This window comes from Pleurodeles waltl, chromosome 6, assembly GCF_031143425.1.
Source record: "Pleurodeles waltl isolate 20211129_DDA chromosome 6, aPleWal1.hap1.20221129, whole genome shotgun sequence".
In the NCBI taxonomy this organism is placed as follows: domain Eukaryota; kingdom Metazoa; phylum Chordata; class Amphibia; order Caudata; family Salamandridae; genus Pleurodeles; species Pleurodeles waltl.
The window spans coordinates 41,814,515-41,835,307 of record NC_090445.1 but is presented as its reverse complement, the minus strand read 5'-3'; the positions used below and the strand labels follow the sequence as shown (position 1 = coordinate 41,835,307).

The 20,793-nt window shown below is 48.3% G+C and overlaps 1 protein-coding gene across 1 annotated transcript in view; it reads right to left on the bottom strand.

Moving 5' to 3' along the window:
• PPT2 (palmitoyl-protein thioesterase 2) overlaps positions 1 to 20,793 on the bottom strand; it is a 104,889-nt gene that overhangs the window by 35,815 nt on the left and 48,281 nt on the right. The window contains exon 3 of the mRNA XM_069237186.1: positions 3,636 to 3,789. Coding sequence (XP_069093287.1) covers positions 3,636 to 3,789 — 154 coding nt within the window. The remainder of the gene's footprint in view (positions 1 to 3,635; positions 3,790 to 20,793) is intronic.

Here is a 20,793-nt window from a genome sequence, read left to right as displayed (position 1 = left end):
TCTGAAAGAAATGCAAATGTGCACTACGCGTTAGCCTTAACAAATGTTAAGAGTAATGTACAAATGTAAAGGATGCTTGGGAGCCCCTTTAATTCGTCAAATTACTGGAACATTTGTGATGGCAAAGATTTATTCTTTTTTAGTGGTAGTGCAAAGAGTTAACAACTGAGCTGTGAAGTGCGTGCTTTTAATTGTGATTATATTTATATAGCGCTTACTACACCTGACAAGGTGTTGAAGGGACGGTTATGTTAAAAAAAAAAAAAACATTAAGTACGGGCTCGGTATTATTGAAATCTTTATTTTGGAAGCTACATTTTATCTAAAAAACTTTTGCACATTTTGTAGCAGTCCATCTTATACTGTGTGTTATACAAGTTTAAAATAATGATTTCCATATTCACAGTGCTTTCTGTCACAGGCTGTGACCTCGTAGCACTACAAATACACAAGTCACTATTATTTATTGATCCTTTAAGTTGCATGTTATCTTATATGGAACCTACCCAACAGTGAAACTTACAGAATATTTAGGTGGATTTTTTTTTAGCAACATCTTTTATACCACTGATATTCTGAACTCATATTTAAACGTTCTTTTATATGCAATAGTGAACAAAATTGAGTTTTTGTGAAATAAAATATCTGCCTAAGGTCACATAATTTAAGTAGGCTAGCAGTGATTTATCAATAATTTCTGGTTTCACTTTGTACAAATCAGCCACTAAATGGGTATCAATTTGTCTTTCATTATATTAAGGCTTGTTTTTAACCTCTGTGTGCAGTTCTTATATAGCACAAACACAACCCGAAGTAATTTAGCGCTTTCATGAGCAATTACATTACACATTATGAGATTCATTTTTATAGGCACATGTGAGATTAAGTGATTCAGAGGATATTCATGCTGAGACCTAATTCTGCAGCTCTGGCCGTAACACCACATCCTGGGTAGAAGGAGGGTGGCAGGATGATGCCAGTATAAGAACTCAATTTTTTGTCCATTTATCACAAAACTATTGTAGAAAATTGCACCAAAATATACCAACTTTCAAAACTTTTCTCAGGGGGAGAACCTTCTCGAACCCTCCCTCATAAACATCGGTCTCAAACACGCTACAATTTATTCACTGATTTTACACCCCCACCACTTTCAAATTTCACCAGCCGCCACTGGTAGCAAGCGCTGGCGGCATCACCCCGTGGACAGCAAGCGCTGGCGGCATCACCCCGTGGACAGCAAGCGCTGGCGGCATCACCCCGTGGACAGCAAGCGCTGGCGGCATCACCCCGTGGACAGCAAGCGCTGGCGGCATCACCCCGTGGACAGCAAGCGCTGGCGGCATCACCCCGTGGACAGCAAGCGCTGGCAGCATCACCCCGTGGACAGCAAGCGCTGGCAGCATCACCCCGTGGACAGCAAGCGCTGGCAGCATCACCCCGTGGATAGCAAGCATCACCCCGTGGATAGCAAGTGCTGGTAGCATCACCCCGTGGATAGCAAGCGCTGGTAGCATCACCCCGTGGATAGCAAGCGCTGGTGGCATCACCCCGTGGATAGCAAGCGCTGGTGGCATCACCCCGTGGATAGCAAGCGCTGGTGGCATCATCCAGTGGATAGTAAGTGCTGGTAGCATCACCCCGTGGATAGTAAGTGCTGGTAGCATCACCCCGTGGATAGTAAGTGCTGGTAGCATCATCCCGTGGATAGCAAGTTCTGGCAGCATCATCCCGTGGATAGCAAGGGCTGGCAGCATCATCCCGTGGATAGCAAGGGCTGGCAGCATCATCCCGTGGATAGCAAGGGCTGGCAGCATCATCCCGTGGATAGCAAGGGCTGGCAGCATCATCCCGTGGATAGCAAGGGCTGGCAGCATCATCCCGTGGATAGCAAGTTCTGGCAGCATCACCCCGTGGATAGCAAGTGCTGGCAGCATCACCCGAGGATAGCAAGTGCTGGCAGCATCATCCCGTGGATAGCAAGTGCTGGTAGCATCACCCCGTGGATGCCAAGTGTGAAGCTGGCAGTGTTCATGCTGAAAGTGCAAATGCAGCGTTGGAGGTACTCACCATGAGGGAAGCATGCTAAAAGCTGTCAGTACTCACCCTGAGACTAGCAGCTGTCAGGGCTGTATTACAGAGTAGCAGAATAAATACAGCACTAGCAGTACTCACCCAAAACTAAAGAAACAGGTTCTGTGCTGATACTTACATTGAGAAAAACAGGCAAGGACTTTGCAATACTAACCAATCAAGAGAAGGCACAGTGTCGGCAGTACTTACCTGAGAGCAGCAGGTGTGGTGCCGACAGTGCTCACCCAAAAAGTAACAGGTGGGTCGTGCTCACCCTGAAAGTGGCAGGCATCAAGTTTACATTACCTGCCCTGAAAGCAGCAAGAGAAGGTGCTGTGCTGGCACTACGGACCGGAGAACAGAAGGCACAATGCTGATAGTACTTACCAGAGAGTAGCAGGAGTGGTGCTGCCAGTACTCACTCGAGAACAGCAGGCACAGTGCAGACAGTACTCACGAACAAGGCAGTCACACCACTAGCAGTTCTCACCTAAGAGCAGGAAGCCATGTGCTGACAGTACTCAAGAGAGAAGCATTCATGGCACTAGCAGTACTCACCCGAGAGGAGCAGGCATGGTGCTGCCAGTACTGACACCAACAGCATCAGGTGGACTCCTTGCAGTACTTGCCCGAGAGCAGCAGGAGAGGCACTGACGGCACTCACCACAGAGCAGCAGGCATGGCACAGACAGTACTCACACAGAGAAAACCTGTCACAACGCTAGCAGTACTCAGTCTGGGGATAACAGGCACAGTGCTACCAGTACTCACGCCGAGAGAAGCAGTCACAGCGCTAGCAGTACTCAACTGAGAGCCGCAGGCACAGTGCTGAAAGTACTTACCTGAGAGCAGCAGGCAGTGAGCGGAGAATACTTACTGTGTGCAGCAGCACAGTGTTGATAGTAATTACTGATTGCAGCAGGCAAGGTGCTGCCAGTAGTCAACTGAGACCAGCAGATGCAGTGATGCTACTACTCACCCAAGAGCAGCAGGCATGGTGCAGACAGTACTCACCCTGAGAACAGCAGGCACGTGCCACCAGAAATCACCCAACAGAAGCAGGCACAGTGCAGATAGTACTCATACCAAGAGCATCAGTCATAACGCAAGTAGTACTCACCCTGGGAGTAGCAGAGCAGGTGCAGACAGTACTCACTCCGAGAGCATTAGTAATGGCGCTAGCAGTACTCACCCCGAGAGCAGAACAGGTGCAGACAGTACTCCCACCGAGAACATCAGTCATGGTGTTAGCAGTACTCACCCCGGGAGTAGCAGAGCAGGTGCAGCCAGTACTCACACCGAGAGCAGTAGTCATGGCGCTAGCAGTACTCACCCCAGGAGCAGCAAAGCAGGTGTAGACAGTACTCACACCGAGAGCATCAGCCATATCGCGCTAGCAGTACTCACCCTGGGAGCAGCAGAGCAGGTGGAGACAGTACTCACACCGAGAGGAGCAGTCATGGCGCTAGCAGTACCACCCAGGGAGTAGCAGAGCAGGTGCAGACAGTACTCGTACTCACCCTGGGAGTAGCAGAGCAGGTGCAGACAGTACTCGTACTCACCCTGGGAGTAGCAGAGCAGGTGCACGCCGTCAGCCGCGTTCTGCATGATGGGGTAGATGACCTGCCCAAAGCCCAGGACCTGCTTCCAGAGGGGCTGCAGGCTCTCGCTGCGATCAAACAGGTCCACGACCGTCACGTTGGTGCCCGGGTGGGTCTGTGGGAGGGGTGAGAATTGGGAAGAAAAGTTAGCATCGCTGAAGCCCTGGGCTAGATGACACTGCAGATGCCCCCCTGCCCCAGTGGTACTCGACAGGTGAAGTGACATCATGCCAAGTATCCAGTCAATGTCTCAGCCCAGCCAACCCGACAGGACATGGGCTCTGCACCCCTGTACAACGTTTGAGCCCTTCCAGCACTACACGGGCTTTGCATGCATGACCTAATCCACCATGAGACCATACACCCTAGAGGGGGCAACTATCGCTGCGGCAATCCTCTGAGCCCTAGGGGCCACAGGCAGTGCATCAAGGCTCTCAGACATCCAGCTTTAGAGATGGGAACAACACCTTTGTATTTCAGGTCCAATCGCCCTGAGCCCATTCAGCACTAGAGGTGATGGGCCCTGTGCCATCCTGCTGGGTACATCAAGCAGTCCTAGAGCTGGATGGGTCAGTATCCTAGTACCAAGCCAGAGGTGATGCATCTCTAGAGGGAAGCACATCTGGAACTAGAGGTGAACCCCTATGGCAACCCCCAGAGGCCGTGCAGTCCTAGAGGGCCCTTCCCCTGAGCCACGACTAGGTGACCTGGTGCGTATCCACACAGCTCATACAGAACTAGAGGCAACAGTCTCTACACAAGACCAGGACATCTAGGAGTGAAGGGGACCAGCTAGGTACCCATCTGCCAACCCCCTGAGCAAATCCAGTAGTACAATAACAAGCAGTCTATACAACCCTAGAGGGCAGAGGTTGTTTTACCCTGCGCCACAGCACTGGAGTCATGCACTAGACAGCGGGTAGGTGGGCTCAGTGAGCTGAATGTTCACCACTGGGATGTGTGGGGATCTACAGGTCATGAGTACAAAACTCGACAAGGCTGACTCAGCATTATATCATTTGACAGTGCTGTAAATAACAGGTAAGGTAAGAGATGTGATAAGCATGGTATGAAGTGGCATACTGAAAACAAGTTATCATTATGGGATGATTTAAAAATCACACGTCAGTTCAAGTGACTGGGCGTCAAATGTAATGACTGGAGTAAATCACCACTGGTGTACTCTGGTCACAGTACTGCATGGTCAGTTAACACAGCAATGTTACTCAATAAGATTACCCCTTCAGTAAGAGTTTTACTTTATAAAAACAAACGTACTTTTACGCACACAAAACAAGAACCTGTACATGCAATGATGATAGATGTGAAAAACTAAGTCTCTAGCTTCTACGTGTCCAAAGATACAACCGAAAGCACTAATATAACGCTTAGGTAGAAAGTGCAACAATGATCTTTAACAGTGGCACCCATGGACAATGTTATTCAACGGACAATGTTTGCGAAGACCATGTTCTTGAGGTCCGACACAATCCGCAGTCCTCCGCAAAAGAACCTGTGAAACATCTGCAGGAAGATCTGTGTAGTAAAAATTAGGGGTGAGCGCAGAGTTTTTCCTACTCCGTGCTCCGCTTAGAGCATGGAGTTGCAAAAAAAGTCTACAGTGCGGAGTTTTTCCTTGCTTGCACTCACCAACATTATGTTGGCGACCGCGAACAAGGAAAATCTTACTCTAGACCACCTCCCGGCGGGATTTCTCAACGCGGGCAGTCACGGATGGTCATTACCGCTTGCACTGAGAAACATTCCGTTTGCATTGAGGAAGCTGCCACTGGAGTGGAAAATCTACTCTAACTGCAGAAAAGCAGCGCCCTCTTGTGCTGTGCGTGGTGCTGTTTGCACTGATTTTACAGCACAGGACAAACACCCGGTGCTAAAAAATCAGTGTGAACAGTGCAATCTAACAGACTCGCCCGCCTGCAGAAATCCTCCTGCGTGACAGAGTTTTTTTGTCACTTCACGGAGGTCTGCCAACTCCTCCTAGGCCTAGTAAAAATACACTCCAAAGGGGTCAAAGGTTAAATTTGCTACATTTAATCACAAAAATGATTTGGGTTTCAGGTGAGATATTGGGATATGTATGAGGTTTGATCGCACCTGCCATGAAACCTCTCTGAACTCAAATAAATGTCCAAGGATAAACCACCCTGGTGTTGTAAGCCAATGTTTAACCTTCAGGGATGTGTGGACAACATCCGTCCTCAGTGACTGGGCACAATCTACCAGAGGACTACAGTGTTTCTGGAATATGTACAAGGCCGTATGTTCTGGGAACTGCCGGTCATGATTTAGACATTCCTTTGCCAAGGGTACCCTCAGGTCTGAGGGCACAGACCGATGTTACCAAAACAGCAAAAACAAGGCTAGAGACATTGTACCTTCGGGGGTAAGAACTGGGTGCTCAAATGCAAATAACTCTGGAATGACACAAGCTATAAGAATGCTAGCAACTGTTCTCGACGGTCCCCGACACCCAATTCTCCAAATCCCCCAAGCCAAGGTCTAGTAGAGGTAATCCTCATGGCCTCTAAAGGAAGGGATGCCAAGGCACTTCTGCAGCCTGGACAGGATCGGGGTGAAAAGAAGCAGAAGGTATTGACTCGACTCGTGACTTCAGCCGATACATTCCACACAGTCGATACAAACCATCATCCAGATCTGGATCAACCCTACAAAGGGTCCAGAGCCCAGCTACTGTGGTCAGCTGGGCTCTGGACCACATGGCAAGTCAGCACTCTTTCAGAATGGTGCAGTTCGGCATATTAGTCTAAATCAGCAGTCACTCCTCACACAGGATGGGTGCAGCAGCGCTTCCTCTTTGGCCTGAAGATGGTCATCCTCAGATCAGTTTTCTCAGCTACACTTGTGTGCAGCTCTGCCTTGAATATAGAGGAATACTGGAACACTATACTGATTGAAATGCTCAGTAGATCTGGTCAGAGCTGCCCAATCAACTCTAGAACCATAAAACTGTATGATCAGTGAATACAGAGCAGTATTATCAACCATCGCTTCCCATGGGTTGGTTCCAGCGGGTACAGGGAGAATGTGCATCGTAACGTTCAGATATGCAGGGGAAAGGAGCAGAGAGCTGTCTGCCAGCTAATACACAGGTCCGATAGCACCATCTACAAGAAGTGTACTAAGGAGCCAGGGTAGGAGTCTGGAACATGAACTTGCAGGTTTCAAGGGCCGAGGTGGACCCTGGGCCGCCTTGAACAATGCCACTCATTATTTACGGTTGCTACACACACGTGGGGTTTAAAGAACAAGCACACATAGGCATGCACTTTCACTCATTCTATGTGTCACTTAGTGAATAGCGGTAAACCAACCCAGATATGGAAGGATGGAGGGGTGAAGGGGTCTTTTATGTGGGGGCGGCTGGCAGTCATCTATCTCCCCATGAAGGGGTCAGGTAAAAAGGCCTGTCCTTTTACTATTAGTCACGCTGTGCAATCTTGATGCTGATTTGAATTTGACAAATTACGTTTTGCCTTCTGTAATGATTCTTAAATTCTAATAAACCTATATGGTTTTAACACTGAGCTTTGTCCTGTGGAGGTTTGTTTTATTATAAATTAACACCGTTGACATAAAGGGGGCTATTCTGCCTGTACCTATACGTGATAGGCAAGCCCTGCGTAGTCTCCAGTTTTACTTTTGTTAACTCAGCACTTTGGCCGTCCTGTGTCTGTGCTGTCCTTTCAATCCATTCACCATTTCTACCCAACCACTTCTCCTAGGAAGAACTCCCTTTAAATAATGAAAAAACATAACTGGTCTTTTACATAATGCCTTAAACCGAAGTGTTTTCCACTTATGATCACTGTAAGAACATTTGTTACTTTTACACAATTCAGTGAGCCTCAATATATTGGAAGGATGAAAGCCTCGGCTGTCCAGTCGGAAATTCAAACTTGTGCCGTACAGATTACGACTAATGTCAACTGGCTGAGTCCACTGAATGGACTGTTATTCATTCCCCTTCACCTTCCCCTTTTTAGGTAGAACATAGCAGAGCGCAATCGCTGCTTTACCGACGTGTTGGAATCTATGTGGCCTTTTAAACACGCCCACCTCACGCCCATCACTTTCACTTGTTCGTGGGCTTGCCTTTCAAAAATCCTTTGACGACATTGGTAAAATGCTTTACGTTTGTCCCTCCTTGGACCGGTTTTGTTACTGCCTTGGGGACCGACCCTGTTACATGGATAATTGCACGTTTGCTGATACGTTGGGCTGCGAGCGAACGTCTTTTTCCTTTTGTGTCTCTCCTTCGTGCTCATGGCGGCAGTGGCGCTTTGAATTGGCCTGCTTATGTCAACTGTTTTACTTTTCTTTTTCAATTTATGTGGCAAGAAAAGTCCAGTTAGGAATTTACAACGCTAATAGCTCTAACCCAAGCAAACGCAAGACCCACTGCTTTGCAAATGCTTGTTTAATACAATGCACAGAAATTATTCCCACTTCATTCAGTCTGTAGACTGTCTATCAACTAGAAGGCTGACCTCCAGACCTGGGCACCATACCCCAAGTATGGCCTTCAGAAAGGATTTTCCCCACAAGGAGGCCTCATATACAGGACACAATAAGCCAGAGGCGGTGAACAAATACTCCATTTGTGGCCTCCAACAATCAGAACATTGCTACCACTCAATACTCCAGCTTACAGAAATGCTCACTTCACTTAAGATGAGACTTCCAGACCTTAGAACAAAACCAGACCAGAATCTCTGCTCTTGCCACGTTTCTGAGCATCTTCAGCAGCATACATATTAAGCCTGAACCCTCCCCTATTCCCCTAAGGCTTTAGAACTCCTTCACCTAACTAGGAAGCTTGCTCTGGGTTTCTGTGAGTAATTGCAGGACTTTGCTCGTCTTATTTGCATTCACTATTTGCGCTACCTCACAGAAATTCTTTCACGCTTTAGAAATAACTTCTTCGTAACCACTCTCTTGGGGATATGTTCCATCTGCCCTCCTCAACCTCCAAATCCCGCCCTGGCATAGTCTTTTCTTGGGCAGGCTGGGGTCAGAGAGTTTCAAACGATGCTCACCTAATAAAAAAAAATTAAAAAACACTTCAGGCATACACTCCACATGCAAAGCCAAGACATTGCCAGATAAGAAAACAGAAACTGCAAACAAGCATTAGCAAAGCGAACAGGCCTTGCCTTTGAGACCTATAGGCACTTCGGCTCAAATTGCAAAAAAAAAAAAAAAAAAAGTGATGAAGCACTTGCTGGCCTCCAAACATGGGTGCACATGCTTCACGAAGCATGCGTGCAACACAGTGCCATTTAAAAAAAATAAAATAAAAAAAAAACATTTAATTTGTGACGTGAGATGGATTGGTAATTAAAACAAGCATTTGCAATGCAATAGGTCACGCAGTTGCTCGAGTTAGGGCTATTAGCGTTGTAAACTCCTAACCAGTCTTTTCTTGCCACAAATCGAAAATGACAAGTAAAACAGTTTCACATAAGCAAGCCGATTCACAGCACCACGGCCGCCATGAGCATCAGCGTAAAGAGACACACAAAAGGAAATAGAAGTTCGCTGGCAGTCAAAGGTATCAGCAAAAGTGCTCATGTATTCATGTAACAGGATCAATGGCCAAGGCGGTAACAAACTTGCCCCAAGGAGGGACAAACGTAAAGCATTTACCAATGATAACAAAGGATTTTTGAAGGGCAAGCCCATGAACGCGATGAACGAGTTACTTACCTTCGGTAACGACTTTTCTGGTGGATACATTAGCTACCTGTGGATTCCTCACCTCATGAATACTCCCATGGCGCCAGCATTCGACGGAAATCTTCTTACTAGTCTCTGCACGTCGACGAGGACGTCACTGTCGCCCACGCGACGCCGTCTGACGTCATACAGGCAATAAGAGGTCCTCGACGACGTGCGGACGTCAGTACCAATCATTTTTTTACGTGCATGAGAACAACCAGGCAATGCAATGAAAGAGCAAGGCAACATCCATTATATTGTAAAAAAATACACCACATTGTATGAATAACTGTAAATCTTTTTATGTACATATATATATAAAACTCTCTCTTTTAAAATATATACACACACCAAGTATATACACAAAGATATATACATATATACATATATATATATAAATATATTATATATACATCTATTGCACCCTCAAATACCAAGAGGAGCGCACTCAAGGATTACTTGGTAAGACCAGAAAGGCAACGGGGAGGCGGGTGGGACCGTGAGGAATCCACAGGTAGCTAATGTATCCACCAGAAAAGTCGTTACCGAAGGTAAGTAACTCGTTCTTCTGATGGATACAACTACCTGTGGATTCCTCACCTCATGAACAGAGTCCCAAAGCAGTACCACGCCCGGCGGTGGGTGCCTAAATGGTCAAACCAAGAAATCCTGCAGCACTGACCGTGCAAAATGGCCATCCCTTCTAACCTCAGAATCCAAACAGTAATGTTTTGCAAAAGTGTGAAGGGACGACCAAGTTGCGGCCTTGCAGATGTCGACCACAGGAACACCTCTGGCCAAGGCCGAAGTGGCCGACTTAGCTCTGGTGGAATGAGCTCTAATGCCCTCAGGAGGATCCTTCTTTGCCAAAGAGTAACATATTTTAATGCAAAGAACAACCCACCTGGATAGTGTTCTCTTGTGGACTGCCTTTCCTCTCCTCTTGCCCACGTATCCAATAAACAGCTGATCCTCCAGCCTGAAATCCTTTGTTCTATCGATAAAGAAGCTCAACGCTCTCTTTGGGTCCAGACGGTGCAGTCTTTCTTCCTCTTTGGAAGGATGAGGCGGAGGATAGAACGTGGACAAAGTAATTGCCTGAGCCAAATGGAAGGGTGAAACAACCTTTGGGAGGAAAGCAGCCTTGGTCCTCAACACCACCTTATCCCCATAAAAAGTTGTATAAGGGGGTTTTACTGATAAGGCCTGCAACTCACTCACTCTCCTTGCTGATGTTATAGCTATCAGGAAGACTGTTTTTAAAACCAAATACCTCAAGGGGCAAGAATGCATAGGTTCAAAAGGGGACCCCATAAGGAAAGTCAGGACTAAGGACAAATCCCATTGCGGCATAACGAATGGCTTTGGAGGATATTGATTTAGAAGACCTTTCAAGAATCTGATAACAATAGGGGATTTAAATAAAGATGGTTGGTCTGGAAGACATAAGAAGGCTGACAAGGCCGATAAATAACCTTTAATGGTAGCCACTGCACAACCTTTCTGCGCCAGAGATAGAGCAAAAGACAAAACGTCCGATAGATGAGCATGCAAAGGATCAATCTGCCTCTCTCCACACCACGCAACAAATTTAGACCACCTATTAGCGTAGATAGATTTAGTGGAGTGTCGCCTGGCCGCTAATATAACATCCACTACCTCAGGCGGGAGAGAGAAGGAACTCAGGTTGCCCCGTTCAATCTCCAGGCATGTAGGTGCAGACTCTGGAGGTTGGGGTGTAGAACCTGCCCCTGCGACTGCGAGAGGAGGTCTGCCCTGAAAGGGAGACGGAGCGGCGGGCACATTGAGAGTTGGAGAAGGTCGGAGTACCACACCCTCCTTGGCCAATCCGGAGCTATTAAGATTACTAGAGCCCGGTCTTGGCGAATCTTCCTCAATACTCGAGGAATCAAGGGTATGGGAGGAAACGCGTAAAGCAACTGGCCGCACCAGGTCATTTGAAACGCGTCCCCCAACGCTTCCTGCATCGGATACTGAAGGCTGCAGAACAACGGACAATGCGCGTTCTCTCGAGTGGCGAACAGATCTACCCGAGGAAACCCCCACCTCTGGAAGATTAAACGGACTTGATCTGGATGGAGACGCCACTCGTGGTCTGCCGAGAAGTGGCGACTGAGACTGTCCGCACGCACGTTCAAAACTCCGGCCAGATGGTTTGCTATCAAGCAAATCCGATGGTCCTTTGCCCTGGACCATAGTCGAAGAGCTTCTCTGCAGAGAAGGTACGACCCCACTCCTCCCTGCTTGTTTATGTACCACATCGTGGTAGTATTGTCCGTTAGGACCTGTACCGACTGACCACGAAGGGAAGGGAGGAAGGCCTTGAGAGCCAGACGTACAGCCCGTAATTCTAACAGATTGATGTGAAAAATCTGTTCCTCTGGAGACCAAAGACCTTTGATCTCCAGATCCCCCAGATGAGCTTCCCACCCTAGAGTGGAAGCATCCGTTATGACTGTGGCCACTGGTGGCGACTGCTGGAACGGCTTTCCTTGCGAAAGATTGTTGCTTACAATCCACCACTTCAAATCCACAGCAGCATCTCTGGAGATCTTGACAGTACCCTCTAGATCCCCTCTGTGTTGAGACCACTGCCTTCGGAGGCACCACTGAAGAGCCCTCATGTGCCAGCGAGCATGCGTGACCAACAGAATGCAGGAGGCAAAAAGACCGAGCAGACGAAGGACCTTGAGGACTGGAACTACCGCTCCATTTCGAAACATTGGAACCAAATCCTGAATATCTTGAATCCGCTGAGGCGGAGGAAAGGCCCGACCCAATGTTGTATCCAGTACTGCCCCTATGAACAGGAGGCGCTGAGAGGGCTCTAGGTGAGATTTGGGCACGTTCAACGAAAAGCCCAGGTCGAACAACAACTGGGTTGTTGACTGCAGAGGACGCAACACAAGCTCCGGGGACTTGGCTTTGATCAACCAGTCGTCCAAGTAAGGGAATACTGCTATCCCCTTCCTTCTGAGCTCTGCCGCAACCACCGACATCACCTTCGTGAAGACTCGAGGTGCTGAAGTAAGACCAAACGGAAGGACCGCAAACTGATAGTGTTGCGATCCCACCACAAACCGGAGATACTTCCTGTGTGACTTGAGTATCGGGATATGAAAGTAAGCATCCTGCAAGTCGACAGACACCATCCAGTCTTCCATGTTCAACGCCAAAAGCACCTGTGCTAGGGTCAGCATCTTGAACTTTTCCTGCTTGAGGAACCAATTCAAGATCCTCAGGTCCAGAATTGGTCTCAAACGACCATCCTTCTTGGGAATCAGGAAATACCTTGAGTAAACTCCTTGACCCCTTTCCTGCTCCGGGACCAACTCCACCGCGCCCTTTAAAAGGAGGACTTCTACCTCCTGTTCTAGCAACAGGAGGTGTTCTTGTGAACAATACGAAGGGCGGGGCGGGATGAGGGGCGGAAACTCCCGAAAAGGAAGGGTGTAGCCTTTTCCCACAACACTGAGAACCCAATTGTCCGACGTAACAGTCTCCCATTTGGTGAGAAAATGCTGTAATCTTCCCCCTACAGGAGAGGCGTGAGTTGGAAATGGTGGAAGCCTAAGGCTGCTTCCCCTGCTGCACCCCGCCAGAGGATGAGGAAGAGGCAGAGTGCTGCTGAGAGGCTCCTCTGGTGCGGACCCTACCTCTCCCCCTAAAAGATCTATAGGGATGGGAAGAGGCAGGTTGCTGATATCTTCCCCGAAAGGAAGAGGAGGAAGAGCCACGCCCAAATCCACGAAACCTCCTGAAAAATCTGGAAGAGGCCGTGGAAGAAGGAGCTTGGAGCCCTAACGACTTAGCCGTGGCCCTGCTTTCCTTAAAACGTTCCAAGGCCGAATCAGCCTTAGCCCCAAACAGTTTGTCCCCATCAAACGGGAGATCCAACAATGTGGACTGTACATCAGCCGAAAAGCCCGAGTTACGGAGCCAGGCCTGTCTCCTTGCCACCACAGTTGTGCCCATTGCTCTGGCTACCGAGTCGGTGGTATCCAGTCCCGTCTGGATAATTTGGGTCGCAGCAGCCTGGGCATTTGAGACAAGATCCAAAAGACCCTGGGGAAGCTCTGTAAACGAAGAGGAGATGTCATCCATCAGAGCATGAATATACCTCCCCAGGATACAGGTTGCATTGGTGGCTTTTAACGCCAGACTGCAGGACGAAAAAATCTTCTTCGACTGCGCCTCTAGCTTCTTTGAATCTCTGTCCCCAGGCACCGTCGGAAAAGAACCAGGCGCTGACTTGGACGAACAGGAGGCCTGCACCACCAAGCTCTCCGGCGTAGGGTGCCTGGACAGAAAACCAGGGTCAGTTGGAGCCGCCCAATACCTCCTGGCCGCGGCTCTGTGAACTGCTGGGGAAGATGCCGGCCTCTTCCACACCTCTAAAACCGGATCCAGCAGAGCGTCATTAAAAGGTAACAGAGGCTCCGCCGCGGCTGAGGCCGGATGCAACACCTCTGTCAAAAGGTTTTGTTTCGCCTCCACCACCGGCAAAGGCAGGTCCAAAAAACTAGCTGCCTTCCGTACCACTGCATGAAAGGAAGCAGCCTCCTCAGTATATTCCCCCGGGGACGAAAGGTCCCACTCAGGGGAAGTGTCCAGCCCACTGGCCGACTCCAGTCCACGCAGCCCATCACCCGAGTCCTCTAGCTCTCCTTCCTCTAGGGCTCGTTGGTACTCCTGCTCTTCTAGTACCCGGAGAGCACGTCTCCTTGAATGCAGTCGTTGCTCAATCCGCGGAGTCGACAATGCCTCCGCCGAAGTCGGAGATCGGCGCCGATCTTCCGAAGCCACCGACGCCGCATCCGGCGCCACAGGTAACTTCGGCGCCGACTGAAGAGCAGTTGAAACGGATGGACCCACCGGAGTCACAGGCCGAAATCTCGACGTCGACGGGATGGAAATCCCTGGGGCCAATCCTTCCGAAGCCACCGGAGCGGCCACCGGCGCCGACACTGGCGCCGAGCCCACGTTCCCAAACGGGAGAAAGGGCATAAAGGGTGCCGGCCGAAGAGGCGCAGGATCACCCAAAGAAAAGGCCAAAGGCCCAGCCGGAGCACCCCCTGGAGCCATCTGTTGGAAGATGGCATACATCGCATTCAAGAATGCGGAACTATCGGCTCCAGGGGTGGGAAAAGCCGGATACTGGGGTGCCTGTCTCGGAGGCGACCCCGACGCCGGCCTCGGCGTCTGCGCCGGAGAAAACACTTGAGGCTCCAATACCTCAATCACCGACGCCTGTCCAGGTGAAGTTGGAGACGCCGGAGAAGGCAACGGCGTCGAAGGATGCGGCGTAACCGTGGGGCTGACCTCCCATGTTCTTCGGCGCCGATCCGGAGACCTGGAACGAGCCTCCCTTGAATGACGCCGAGATTCTCTACGGCGCCGGGAGTCTCGATGACGCCGATGTCTTGGAGAAGACTTCTTGTGATGCTTCTCCTTTGACTTGGCCATAAACAGCTTCGCCTCACGTTCTTTAAGAGCCTTTGGATTCATGTGCTGACATGAATCACAAGTCGAGACGTCGTGGTCGGAGCTCAAACACCAAAGGCAATCGGAATGAGGATCCGTCACCGACATCTTGCCTCCACACTCACGACAAGGCTTAAATCCAGACTTTCTCTGCGACATTATTTCCACAGCGAAAGACTACGCAGCAAGATATACACTGTAACCGCAAGAGTAACAGTTGCTCCCTCGAAGATAACCGTTTCGAATGCACGGAAAAAAGGGAACTGACGTCCGCACGTCGTCGAGGACCTCTTATTGCCTGTATGACGTCAGACGGCGTCGCGTGGGCGACAGTGACGTCCTCGTCGACGTGCAGAGACTAGTAAGAAGATTTCCGTCGAATGCTGGCGCCATGGGAGTATTCATGAGGTGAGGAATCCACAGGTAGTTGTATCCATCAGAAAGTGATGGGTGTGTAGTGGGCGTGGTTTAAAGCCCAAATAGATAACACGTTGGAAAAGGAGCGCTTGCGCGTTGCTGTGCTCGACCTAAAAAACATGAAATGAAATAGCGCCAAAGCACCTTTTATTTATGAAGTGGAAGGGCTGGCATGAATTAATAATAAAAAATACAGGACAGCAGATGAGGCAACAGAGGAGTGGGTCAAGGTTCCGGGTGCGAGAGAGAGACAAGGAAATAGGCATAAGAGGGAGTGAGCAACAAAGCAGGCAGTGGGAGATGCACAGGGGTGAGGGCAACACAGAGTGCAGGCAAACAGAAGCACATAGTGAGAGCAATAGAGAGCACGGGGGAGAGGGAGAGAGACAGGATGAAACACATGTACTCTTATGGAGCACTTAAGCAAAAAGAAACAAAATAGTTTCCTGTAAGTGAGCATCAGCAGGACACAAATAAAGAGGCTATGCTGCCGGGGCGAAGAAAACACAAGATGGACATGACAAGCAAGGGAATGAAAAGCAAGCACGAGAGCCACGATAAAGTCAAGCAATGCGTGCACTGTAGGTTTGTGCTAAACTGATAATAGGTCTTTTGGAAACAGGCAGCTTCCGCTCTCTGGTAGGCTGGACCTAAAAACGAGAACACCAAAACACGAGCCTTCCATTTCCACTCCCAGAATCCGGACTAACATTCATTCATTCATTCATTCATTGCACCTCCGCATAATAGGGAGCACCACCCAGGAAAGTTCTGCCTCACAAGAAGAACTATTCAGTGCTATGCAGCTCTCTAGCCGGGTGAGCACGGTATATTGCTACTGACTGAGCTGTTAACTTTCTTAGGGAGAGAGATTAAAGACTCAGTCAACAGCACCGTCTCCAATCTAGTAAATTTTACTCAAATGCCAGGAGGCGCTCTCGTAACGGTAATCAAGGAAATGATGCACGATTACCAGGGTTACCCCTGCACCCGCCCTTCTAGGTCGAAGAACACAGAAACGACAGACTACCTGCATGAGTAAAGGAACAACACACGGGTAATCTGGACTGGTTCTCAGAGTATCGTGCCATGAGAGCCTCTCGGCCTCTGTACATACCTAGCCCACCTGTGGCCTGAGCTAGCACTCTCTGAACTATAGGAAAGGAGCTGGAGGAATCAGGCCAGGCATCTGCAGGTCATGTGTGTTATTACATTGTGTGCAGGCACCGCATGTTCTCACAGAATATGTGCAGGTACTGTGTGCTCTTACACGGTGTGCTCTCACAGAGTATGTGCAGGTACTGTGTGTTCTCACAGAGTATGTACAGGTCCTGTGTGTTCTTGCACAGTATGTGCAGGCACCATACGCAGACAGAGTATGTGCAGGTACAATGTGTTCCCACAGAGTATGCGCTGCTTCGGTGTGTTCCTACACAGTATGCACAGTTACTGTGTGTTCTTACAGTGTGGGCAGGCATCGTACGTTCTTACAGAGTGTGGGCAGGCATCGTACGTTCTTACAGAGTATGTGCAGGTACCATGTGCTCTTACCGAGTATGCACAGTTGTGTGTTCTTACATAGTATGTGCAGGTACCGTATGTTCTCACACAGTATGCACAGCTACTGTGTGTTCTTACAGTGTGTGCAAGCACTGTGTGTTCTCACAAACTATGCGCAGGTACTGTGTGTTCTTACACCGAATATGTAGGTGCAGTATGTTCTCACAGAGTGTGTGCAGGTACCGTGTTCTCCCACGGAGTATGTGCAGGTACCGTGTGTGTTCTTACAGAGTATGTGCAGGTTTTGTGTGTTCTCACAGAGTATGAGCAGGTACTGTGTATTACCAGAGTATGTGCAAGTACTGTGTGTTCTCACAGAGTATTACAGGCACCATGTCTTCTTAAAGACGTAATAGGCCTCAAAAGAAAAAAAGAAGGCTCACTCTGGTCAATACACGAGAGTTAGGAGGAGGGGTACATCATGGCAGACCTGAAAGGAAGACACAGGATTCTTGTGAGTGTCAAGGTTGGTAGAGGGTGGGGAGGATAGGCAGTAAAACTTGAGTATGGGAGCAGGTAGGGAGGAAACAAATAGAATTCCAAGGGTGAGATCAAAAGAAACTGTGCTCATTAGAGGATACATACCTATAATATGTATGTACGCTACAGCTGCATTTTAGTGACAAGTAGTCAGATGCATTTTTTGAGAATTATTGCTTGTTCCAAGAATGAAGGTACTGTGTGTTTTTACACAGTATGTGCAGGTACTCTGTTTTCTCACAGAGTGTGCGCAGGTACCGTGTTTTCTCACAGAGTGTGCGCAGGTACCGTGTTTTCTCACAGAGTGTGCGCAGGTACCGTGTTTTCTCACAGAGTGTGCGCAGGTACCGTGTTTTCTCAGAGTATGCGCAGGTACCGTGCTTTCTCAGAGTATGCGCAGGTACCGTGCTTTCTCAGAGTATGCGCAGGTACCGTGCTTTCTCAGAGTATGCGCAGGTCCTGTGTTTTCTCAGAGTATGCGCAGGTACCGTGTTTTCTCAGAGTATGCGCAGGTACAATATGTTCTCACAGAATGAAGGTAGATAACATTATATTGAGCTACTGTGTCAATTGGAACAATGATAAGAAAGCATATACAAATTAAGCCTATAAAAGACGCTGTTTGTAAAAGCTGAGTTGAGCTTGGTTTCAGTTACAGAACTGAGGTGTGCTCCCAGCCATATTATTCTTTGATAAATACTATATTGCTACCAGAGTTGTGTCACTTCTTTATTCCTGAAAACTCAACTACATTTTGGCAAGCGGCAGCCAGGAGCCGCCCATCTCCTCAACTCCCTGAGCCGCAGCTGAAGGAAACACCGCCTGAGTCGCTTGAATAGAAAATTGCGTGCAAATCAGGGGAGCATACACCTGCCTATTTGAGAGGCCGGTCGGGGTTCCAGAAGTTGCTGTCCTAAAGGGTGAGGAGAGGTCGGGCTTCAAACTTTATTATTTAAAGTGCATAATTCTGTGGCAATTGTAGTATGGGGGAATAAGTGCCTTGCGAGGATTGTGTGGGGTTTTGAAATACAATGGTGATGCAGAAATGAAATGTGATTTCCCGGCCAGGCCGGAAGACTAGCTAGTAGGGATTCCCATTTTGTGAAAAAAGGAGGTACAACAAATAATAGTGCATTACCCAGGGAACAGCTCTGGGAAGAAATAGATTGTAATAGTATTACCCGCGGGACAGCTCCTGGAAGAAATAGATTGAACTCGTGTATTACCCAGGGGACAGCTCCTGGAATAAATAGTTAGGTACTAGAGCATTACCCCGGAGGCAGTTCCTGGAAGGGACAGTTTGTGTCCATCAAATATCCTGGTTAGACCCAGAGGGTTAGAATAGAGAAAGTGAGGTGAATCTGGTAATGCGTACAAAGTCTGACGCTGCAGGAAACTGTTACTTTACCGGTGCCGGCAGGCCTTACTCTAAAAAAGGTCAGACGCCCGGTTTACAAATCCTCGTTTTAAAACATCAGGAATGCACTTTGGAGGGAGAACAATCGAGACTGAAGCATCGGGGGAGGAGGGGGGAAGGGGAGTCTGATGCTTAGGTAAAAAGACGACCGAATGGTCGGCCTCAATTGACTTTACCCTGAGCACGGTCAGACACTTGGTTGCGAACCAGAAAAAGTGCAACAGTAATGAATAAAAATAATGAGTAAAAGGGAGGATAAAAAGAATATGATAGTCCACAGCCACAGTCAAATTATAGAAAAAAAGGCAAGGGTTCTCGCCAGTGGTTGTACAATCTGAAATAAGTGAGGAAGAGAGGGTGCGAGATCTCTGCTATATTTTTGATATCCCAATAGAAGAACTCAAAGCGGCGGGGAAGTGGGGAAATATTAGTGCAGATAAAATACACAAATTAAAAGCAGAAAACATCAAAACAAATGGGAAAAAATAGAAAGACCTTATGAGTGAAGTTAGCAATTCCCTGTGGCGGGAAACAGACACCCTCGAACATTTAAATGGGCTCACGACCAACCCCCATGCCCGTGTAACACCCCTCAGTTTAGCATTCCAGCGCAAGACCCTCTCATATTAGAAATACTTCTTGAAGCGTTTTTCACAGACTTGTAGAATTCTGGGGTTTTAAATGGTGGAAGGGACGCCACATTCCCAGACACCACTACTGATAATTTTTATTCATGATAACGTTAGACCAGGTATTCCGTCAGGCACCAATCCACTTCGCCAAACCCATAAATGCACTCGCAAACAACATTAATATAGAAGAAGTGCTGCACAGATTAGCGATCAGTATCACTGATGTTCACCAGCTCGGCCTTACGACGATGTATGTCAAGTCAGGCAACACTCCATGAGAACACTTCTCCACCAACCACACTGCTATAAGTTAGTGACATTGATAAGGACACATACATAGCAGCGAGGGAGACAAAAGGGCAGAGAAGGGACACAAAGAGAGGATAATAATAAGAGGAAAATACAGGAAACGTATGTACTGGGGAAAGCCACGAATGCTCCCCTGGAACATATGATAAAAACTTTCTCATCAGACAAAAGGAAAATACAGAAATATTGTAAGCAATGACAGAGATACTAAGGACCATGCCCAGCCATGGCCAAAGGAAGAGACAGTTGATGAAGACATATTTGAACACACACTGACTTATATTAGATCTAAGTATCAGAGGAAGAAGAGGGAAGCTATTCTGTCATTATAGCGGGTTTTCTGTGATACGAAGACAAATGTAAAAGTGACAGAGCCTAAAGAGGCAGCAATGCAGGAGCAAGAGAAACCCCCAGAGCAGGCTCCAGAGGAGCCCCCACCATATGGTATCTATCCTACTCTGCCAGCTATCAGGATCCAGAACAGGTTGAACCCGAGGAAGATAGGACAGATGTGAAAGGGGCTGGGAGAGCGCCCAGTCCCACCCCAACAGCTCCTTGGGTGGATCATGAGCAGAAAAGAAGAGACAGGGCAACACCTAATATGTGGTACACTAGAGAACAGGCAGGAAGATCCAGGAGCCTTGACCCTCTTCAAGGCCAATGGACGACTAGGCAGATCGTTCTAAAATTGGGAAACACATCAGCAGAAACACAGAGAGGCAGCTGGAGAGTGGATGCAGGAAGAAAGAGAGTGGGAAAAAGAGATGGCAAGATCACGGTATGACGAACATCGAGATGAGATGGAATGGAGAGCAGGGGCAGAAGCAGAGGATGAGGAATGGGAAGAAGGGTTTGAAGCATTAGAAAGTACCTTCGGAAGAGACAGAAGCCAGTATAATTTCCAACCATGGCCCACACGAAGACTATGATTAAGAGCAAGGGACCCCGTAGAGATAGAGAGAAGGACAATTTAAAAAAACATCCAGAGTGGGGCTAACACCTATAGAGACAATAGAACAGAAGGAGGGTAGTTATTATT